We start from the raw sequence: 9,127 nt of genomic DNA, 5'->3' as shown, positions 1-9,127 counted from the left end.
TAATATTGCAGCATATATTAAGGTCGGGCCGGAATTACTGATCAAATCGAGGTGGTGAGCATACCGGGACAGCAGAATGTTTAAAGTGGTTGCTTATCTTTTTGAGAATTATTAATTTTGATTTCTTTTATTTCATTCTCGGATATATCAAAAAAAAAAAAAAAACTTTTAGAATTTGCAGTTTTCAGACACAAAGGATGAATTGCAAATATACGACAAAAATTGGTCAGTTTTTAGAAATCCAATTCAGAAGAAGCATTTGGAAGCAAATATCTTTTAGAAACAATTATCAAGAAAACAAACTGTCTCAGCTTCTTATTTTCTTTATATCATAGATGCTTTTAACTAGTTAAGTACTGAAAATTTGTAGTGAAAGAACTAAGATATCAATTCACTCATCAGTGGCAAATGCGTGATTTGGTTAATTGTGCGCTACCAAACTAGATGATCAGATAACTGACCTGCTTCCAAACGTCTGTGACAAGTTCTACGCTCTACAGTGGAAGGAAGAATGTGTGTGCAACAGCTTCAGTGAAACAAGATATGCCATGTCAGACATAATAGAAGCTTTATTATTTCTAATAAAAATTTGGTATTTTTCCTTTGCTAAATATGGTTTGTAAAGTTGCTAAATAAAAACAGCATTATAAACTATTATCATTTGTGATCCCCTTGATACACTATTTTGTGTTTTAATATCAAACTCATGACTGTGGTAATATTATTTATTCTGTTCATAAATCACAAAGAGTTTTAGCGTGTTTTTAGTTTTTAACATTTCAGCACTCCCTTGAAATTTCATTACCACGAGGCAGCTTCGACCATCAATAAAACAGCAGCAGTCATTTTTTTAATAATAAAGTGTAACGTCGTTTCCCCGTATAATATTTCTAATCTAAGCTGCCAGAAGCCAATAAAACAAAATTGTTTACTGAAAGAAAAGGAAATATTACTGTTTTTCATTCTTTCAATAGAGCTAGCATATTTATTTTTCTCTTATTTATTTTTATAATTCAACTCTTTAAAATTACGGAAAATGCTACCAAATACGAACAGATATTTTTATTGCATAAATTTTCTAATATGGATGCAAAAAATAAATCATGCCATATAAGTTTCAGAACTTTTAACTACCGTACAGTATACTACGGTCTATGAAACACTAATATCCCCCCTTCCTCCTCCCAATGCTACGGCTCTGTCAATAATGTCTCCTCTTTTTTTTTGCAGATAATACCCGATAGGCTGCAATAATACCTCCCAAAAATAAATTGCTAGTATAACTTTCAATTTTTTTCTATTCATAAACTGACACACTCTTTTTTTTTCCTCTTTTTTTTTAATTTTTTTCAGGCATGGCTTCTATTTAGGAAATGAGTATTCTATAAAATAATCAAGTTAATGTTTTTACTTACGAAAAAATAAATGAAAACATAAAATAACTGTTAAACGTATAATATGTGATGTGACAAAGTTGATATCAGAATTGTATCCTAGAGATGGAAAGAGATCTACAGGAAGACCAAAGAGATGGTAGGGACCAAACGATTCAAGAGATGGCAGAAACTTAGCGCATTGATATGCTAAAGATAGGAATGAATGGAGGACTCCCCATAGTGGATAGAAAATGGCCTGCTGGTGATGTGAATTCACATACGAAAAGTTGCAAATCGCTACTATATTAATACCGTCGATGAACGAAGGTACGAAAATACGAAAGCTCTTCTCCAAAGACCAAACATGGAATTATTTTAAGGGTACGTCAGACCTCCAACAAAAAAGGTTATGAATCTCCTATCAGACGATCAAAATCGTCCATTAGTTGCAGAGACTCGCACAAGCGTCAATGTCAGAATGAGATTTAAACAGCCTGTTAGTTGTTTGGTGAAGATATCCATCAATTCGGCAATAGATTAAGAAACACCCGCTTTCAGTTAAAACTGAAAGCGGATGTCTCAAGCTCCAGAGATTATCCTCATAGTTTGATTCAGCTGGACATCGACCAAAGAAGCGTGTGCGCTGTTCAGCCACACAGGAGCACAATACTCTGCTGTGGAATAGACCAAAGACAGTGCGGTAGTATGCAGTGTGTTGGCATCAGCACCCCAAAAAGTACCAGCAAGTTTATGCATTATATTAGTGCGAGTTTTTAATTTCCCAGCAATATTTTCTAGATGATATTTGAATGTCAAACTTCTGTCTAGGGTAACTCCTAGGTATTTTGGATGATTGTTAAATTTCACCTGTTTATTTCTGGAGTAAACTTTTGGGATATAGTTGGCCTGGATATTACTTAAATGAAAGGATGTTACCTTCAGTTTTGTTCAGGTTAGGTTGTAATCGCCATCGTCTAAAGTATTTATCAAGTACAGCCAGATCTTCAGTTAAGGTATTCTCAGCTTTTTGGAATGTTGAATGTTGAGTTGCAATGGCAATATCGTCAGCACACATGAATCTCCGTGATGCTGTCTCTAGGATATCACTAATATATAAGTTAAAGAGCAATGGGGAAAGAACTGATCCCTGAGGTAGGCCATTTTTAATCTTAAAGAATTGACTTTGGGATTCATTGAGAGATACTTGTATCCATCTGTCTGCTAGTATTTGATTAATTAGGTTGGCTAGTTTGCCAACAAGTTTGCAACGAATGCCGCTATTGTTTTCAATTGTTTTTCATAACCTAAAGGTTGTCAAGGCCAGTACTTGATCGTAACAAATTTCTGTCAGGTTTGAAGCCAGCATGTTCCTGTGGAGTTCTGTTATGTATACTTGAAGAAATTCTGTTGTATAGCATTCTTTCGAGAAGTTTCAGGCAGATACTTAACAAGGCAATAGGACGGTAGTTGAAAGCAATTGTAGGGTCTTTGCCAGGTTTTAAGACAGCAATGATTTTAGATCTTTTAAAAATTGATAGAAGTATGCCAGAGTCCAGGATATTATTGTACATAGCAGTAAGCCATTGAATAGTTTTCGGTCCACAGTTCTTAATGAATTCAGGGTAGATGTGATCGAGTCCAGCCGCCTTCCTAGTCCTCAATGAATTAACTGCCTGGGTAAGTGAAAGCCTGAGATAGTGATGATGGTGGAAGATCTGTTTTGAGATTTTTTAGTTTTTGTTTCACCTCTCTCGTAGCTACTTTATCTTGAGGATATTTAGTCATTGAGACTATATGCTTTGCAATTTGTTTTGGATCTATGGCGGGCAGTTTACAAGAAGTCCTTGTATTAGGGTCAAGCTTCCTAATCAGGGACCAAGCTTTTCGACTGGAATGAGTAAAATTAAAATTGTTCATTGTTTTAATCCATTTGTCTTTTCTAGCATTATCAATAGACTTCAGTAGCTCAGTGGCTACTGTAGGGTTATTATTAGTAGAGAATTCTTTATACAGTTTTTCACTGTCACTATTTCAGCCCGGGATATATTCTCTCCTCTTGGAATGGTTCGTTTGGCAGCACCAAAAACAATGCCAACAAATCTATTGTAATTGTTTACAGTAGGCTTTATGAATCTTATTATAGTGTCAACCTGTTTCTTAAAAGAATCCCAGCCAGCTTTGAGAAAGTTCCACCTAGGTTTTAATATTGTTCTTATGATTGGAATATTTAGGCCTACTTTATAGATTATAGGTCGATGCTGGCTATTTGGAAAACTGTCTAATGCTTTCCTAGAGATGGGAATTTGGCTGCCTAATCGTCTGCAGTACAGAAGTACAAATCAGGGTTATATCCTCTTTCCTATCTAGAGGAGAGAAAGCTCGGTTTATCTTTGGCATCAAAGATCAGATAGAGGTTTTGATTTTCCATCCAGTTCACTAGTAGGGTACCATTTAGGTCATCCTTTCTATAGCCCCAAAGGGAGTGATGACTATTAAAATCCTCCAGGATTATGCTTGGATGTTGTTGCTTGGACAGTACTTGATCAGGCCATTTAGCTAAGGGAGGTTTATACACGTTGGTTATAGTATAACCAGATATTATAATAGATACACTATATATGTCCTTGATGGTACTTGGTTCACAGATCTTATATAATTAGAAATGTCATTTTTTATATATGTTGCCACACCATATTTGGGATGGTTTATGCAGTTAATCATCTTGTAACCATATATTTTCCCTCTCGTTAGTAGATCTAGATCTACTTAGTGTGAGTTTCCTGTACTACAACTACATCTATTTGATGGTAATTCAGGATCTTAGTAAGAACTTCGCATTTAGTATAGAAATAGAAGACACGACATAAATAAAAAAATGAATTTTAATTAGGAAAAGATTTTTGGAAAATTTTCTACGGTTTTTCCTTTTTTTTTGGAGGGAGCACCCCTTGGCCTCCCCTCTGGGTGCGCCACTGAGGATATCATATGAATTGCGAAAAGATATGAATATAAATAAGAAAATAATCCTGAAATTGAATGGTTATGTACTCAATACTTGAGAGAAGGAAGTGAAAGTGACCAGAATTTAACTCTAGGTGCCCATATATATACACAGCAGTGTCAGAGGGCCATTATGAAGAGATCAGTTCCATGCAAAAGTTTTTGAAGACTTTTTTCCTGCTCAATATATAAACTAGTAATAGATATTTATCATCCGTTTAATAATTTTCAATAGAATGTTGAAACCTTTGAATCTTTGTTCATTAATTAGAGAATACCGACTTTGTTAATGATCCATCTCTTCAACTGACGCAGACAATTTGTTCGTACTTCTAACAGTAACCTTTCGGAAGATCGTCTGACCTGGTATGTAATTCCACTACTCCCTACAAACGTGTTTAACCTGAAACATTAATTATGAGAAGAACGTTATTGGTAAACGTTCGTTAACGTTACTAAAATAATAATAATAAATAAAGAGGCTTTAATTTTTATATAATTATGGATTTGTGTTCATTTTAAGTGCATATTTTAAAACAGGAGATCCTTTATTATTATTATTTTCCCATTCCCCACATTGACTAAACTTAATACAGAAGGGGAATATCACTGCCTTTTATGACAACAAGAAAATATTTTTTTTTTACAGAATAAGCTGGCATCTCGATTAAGCAAGTTTCAAAGCAGAGTAACATTTCTCCAAGTAAAATTCCAGCTAAAATTTTTCCACCTCAAAAAATCTTCAAAGTTTTGTTGTATTTTTTAAAAATTACTTAACAAATTTTTTTTTTTAATCTTTTGTCAAATCCCTCAATTGCATGAAGGTAAATTGTAGCTGAACACTATATAAGACTTCTGGGCACACTTTTTTAAAGGTCAACCGAATGAAATAATAATCTATTTACAAACTAATAAGGTTGGTCGTCTTATGCAAAGGATTATAAAAATAAAACTCAAAAGATATGTAGATAATATAATAATTACTCGCGACTTTGACGACACCACAATTTTACTGAAACTTGCACTCTCGGGCACAATAACGCTATGCTACTAAAAAGTACAGCAATTGCCCATTACCCACATAGCACTAATATACTATAGGTTGATCAACCAACCTCTCGTGTATGGGCTCAACATAAAAATAAAATAAAATTTGCAGCTAACAAGCGAACGCAAGTATGTCAGTACTAAAAATTTATGCCAAATCATTTAGTATTCCAGTTTCAACTAAAAATCGTCATTCAATCAGATCTTCCGCACTCCTTAATACTCTTCACTAATAGGTATTCAGTAACATCTTGTGCACGTAATTTTTTTTTTACTATTCCATAGATGATACTGCTATTAAAAATATCAACTCAAGAAATTATAAAATTCATAAACTGAAACAGATTTTCGCATATCTTGATCTTTCAGTTTTGTCTATTAAAATATTGCTTCATGAATGCGAATATTTTTATTTTATTTGTGCTGCAGCTGTTGAAGTCACTGATAAGCGTCGAACTCGTCTGACAGCTGCACAGAAAACAAAGGCCCACTAAGAAGAAACCATTAACTGTTACAAGGGGATTTAGGAAATGACGTTAAAAACCTTTGGAACGAATGTTTACTTTCAAAACGAAACCAAAACTATTACGGCTGGCAATTGTTCTTATACAGTTCGCCCACCGTTTCCAGGTCCCTGCTTGGCGTCTTTCCAAGAATAGTCGATTCATGCTGAAGGGGAGAAAAAAATGAAGGATGTCCGAATTGGTCGCCAACACGCGAAATCACGTGCTTTATAGGTAAAATTTTCCAACTGTTATACAAGCAACATAGTTAACTACAATAATCATAAAAGAGAAGTTAATTTTCCGACCGGTAATAATAAACAACTCATCCCACTATACGGACTGATTACCCTATTATCGGAATGGATACTTCTTTTTCTGAGATGCGCAGAAGTGTCGAGGGACCTCAAATCGGTGGGTGAACTATATCAGACTGCCAAGATTGCATTGACAGTGATGTTCTGGAATTTGTACCGGAAAGTTATTGACATGGAAGCGACTATCTTCGTTGTTACTAACAACCAGTTTGCCAATAGCATTAAAAATTTAAGAAGTGCTTACCACGGAAGTCATCTTGGAATAGGAAATCAACCAGTGAATTACTCTATAGCAAGCAATCGGTGTGCCTATCTGTATTTGTATGCGCCCATTCACTCCTTCCTTGTGGAAGATATCGTAAAAGTACTGCTGCATAACCATCTCGATATCCTAGAAAAAATTTACTACAAATATGTTTCGGGCTTTCGTATCTGCTCCCTAGGTGGCGGACCAGGAAGTGACGTTATGGGACTAATCAAGCCATTAACTGATTTTGGTTTTTTGATTCAAAGTGTGAATATTATAGATTTAATGATTGAATGGAACATAACATTCACTATCTTGAAAAACTCGTGCAATTATTTACAGCTAGTGCCAAGATACTTAAAACAGAACCTATTGCGCAAGTTTAAAAGCGCTGTTACTCAAACTATATGCAAAGCAGATATTGTAACTATGGTAAGGTTTCTTTCTGCTATCACTGGAGGTCGTACCGAAGGCGCAAAAAAAAATGCTCCAGGTAAGAAATTCTCCTTTAACTATTTTACGCTGATTATATATGCCAGTTTCGCCAATTCTTATTGGAAAATATTTCCTGACAGACATCAGATAAACTAAAGAAAATATTGCAAAAAAAAAAAAAAAAATCACTTAAAGATGTCGGCGATTCGTGCTTATATTGTATGTACGATTCCAAATGCCTTTGTCCTCTTAAATGTATTATTTATAATATTTTCAGCTGTGTGCTCATAAACTCGAAAAATGTGATATCAGTGTGTCAATTTGCACAATCCTTCCGAAGTGAGAATTTATATAATCTCCTCCATAGAGTAGCTGGAAACAGCAATCCTACCTAAGGACGTATCCAAGAAATTTCCCCCAGCATATTATGAACGCATGCTGTTTTTATAACATTTCTAATCATTAAAATACATTTATTATAATTTTCAATTATTTTGGCATTCTCGATTAACGTGCCAAAAGATGTGTCCTCCAAATTGACAACTCAAAAATCCTGGCGGTGATCTAATATGGCTTGTATGTAATAGGACAGATATTCTATATTATTATGCAATTATTCTTGTAATAGAGAAAATGGTTCAGTTTAATGGGTATTTGCAGAAATAAAAATGTCCATAATGAAATCATATTAAGAGATTTCACCAATTCAAAAGCTACGGTAAAATTTATTATTTGTGTTGCTGTTATTGCATGTATTATATTAAAGGCCATTTTTATTGAGAAAAGTGGCTTGTTATGGGGAATGGAAAGTATCACTTTGCAGAGCGAATAGCAGATAATATTCTGTTGAGTCAGGCTCAATGGCCTGCCAAATTCCAGGAAGAAAACCACATCTATCATATAAGACCAACTACTTCAGTTGAAAAGTAAGTTCTTATATCCTAAACCGAATTCAAACTAAGTTCTTCCAACCAAAGGAAGAAAAATCACTACCAGCTATTATAAAGCAATTAGTTCTATAATTTTAAAATGTAAAACTTTCAATTTTGAATTGATGACTTATACAACTGAAATACAAACATTCATTCATTTTTATTATTATTATTATTTCCTAGCGTGTATTCAAGAATATGCAAAGTGGGGCAATCTTCATTTTTATCGATGGCAGCACAGGACCACACATTGAAATTCTTGAACAACAAGCAGAGGAGTGTGGACTTGTGAAATTATTTGATGAATGTGGAACCTTCAGCAGAGATTTTCCCTCAAAATTCATGAAGCTTAAGAATGTCTCTCCTCCTTTAACGCATGCCAACTATTTTGCTTCTGTATGGAGAAAAGATTCTTCGATGAGTAGCCTACTAATTCTTTTCATTTCAACATTCACAGTACTCCTTTGTATAATTCTGGTTTGGTACCAAAACATAGATGAACAAAGTTAAGTTTAAAAAATACATTTTTATGGGATGGACTTGAATAAATTGTGCATTTTGAATTTGATTTCTTCTACCATTGTGTCTTAGATGACTTATAAATATTTAAACAGAAAAAAATGTTTTTGAAGTACATTTTGTACTATGTCAATTTTACACCATATTGTAATATTATAAATAGACAGAAAAACTGGTCTGTTAACACTGTAATATGGGTCATAAGCATATCTATTTTTATATCTTAAATATGAAATTTTAAATTCATTTGTATTAGGATGACAGCAATTAAAGAGGCTTTGACTTAAGCACTTTGGAGCATCTCTGATATTATTTTGGGCATATATCATTATTTATTTATAAATCTAAACATTTTTAGATAATTTCTAAAAACAATTTTGTATAAAAGCCAGTAAAATAATTTTCTTTTTTACAAATTTTGGGGAGTTCCAAAAATTGCTTGTCTAGATGCCCCCTCATTCATTGCACTCCCTTTGGCTAGCCTGCAGAAGTTACTAATATGTCAAGAATAACTTGATTCTTAAGCCAGAAAGCACAAAATAAGTATATATGTTACCTGCAAAGTGTGAAAAGCAGGCATTCTATACAATGCCTACGCGTTTTTTGGCAAAGTATGAAATGTCTTTTTTTTTATATATATATTTTACATACTTTCCCGAGGCATTGTATAAAATACCTAGGCATTGACAGACCATGATTTTTACCGACTTGGAACTTTCGGCTATATTTTCATTTTGAAGTTTTAAATTTT

The 9,127-nt window shown here is 33.9% G+C and overlaps 1 protein-coding gene across 1 annotated transcript; it reads left to right on the top strand.

The window, feature by feature from the left end:
* Window positions 1–6,250: 6,250 nt before the first annotated feature.
* LOC150102807 (uncharacterized) lies at window positions 6,251–8,643 on the top strand. Its single transcript, XM_090399486.1, has 2 exons — window positions 6,251–6,983; window positions 8,041–8,643. Exons 1-2 carry the CDS (start codon window positions 6,383–6,385, stop codon window positions 8,109–8,111), a joined length of 672 nt encoding a protein of 223 aa, XP_090255612.1. The 5' UTR covers window positions 6,251–6,382; the 3' UTR covers window positions 8,112–8,643.
* Window positions 8,644–9,127: the final 484 nt, after the last annotated feature.

The sequence above is a fragment of the Typopeltis vanoorti genome, chromosome 10, assembly GCF_054136105.1.
Source record: "Typopeltis vanoorti isolate ZY-2024b chromosome 10, IOZ_Tvanoo_1.0, whole genome shotgun sequence".
Taxonomy (NCBI): domain Eukaryota; kingdom Metazoa; phylum Arthropoda; class Arachnida; order Uropygi; family Thelyphonidae; genus Typopeltis; species Typopeltis vanoorti.
The sequence above is the reverse complement of the archived record's forward strand: the minus strand, read 5'-3'. Positions and strand labels throughout refer to the sequence as shown.

Coding starts and splice junctions, on each gene's coding strand:
- LOC150102807 (XM_090399486.1), top strand. CDS start 6,383: ATGTTCTGGAATTTGTACCGGAAAGTTATTGACATGGAAGCGACTATC. Junction 6,984..8,040: donor CGCAAAAAAAAATGCTCCAG/GTAAGAAATTCT, acceptor ATTATTTCCTAG/CGTGTATTCAAGAATATGCA.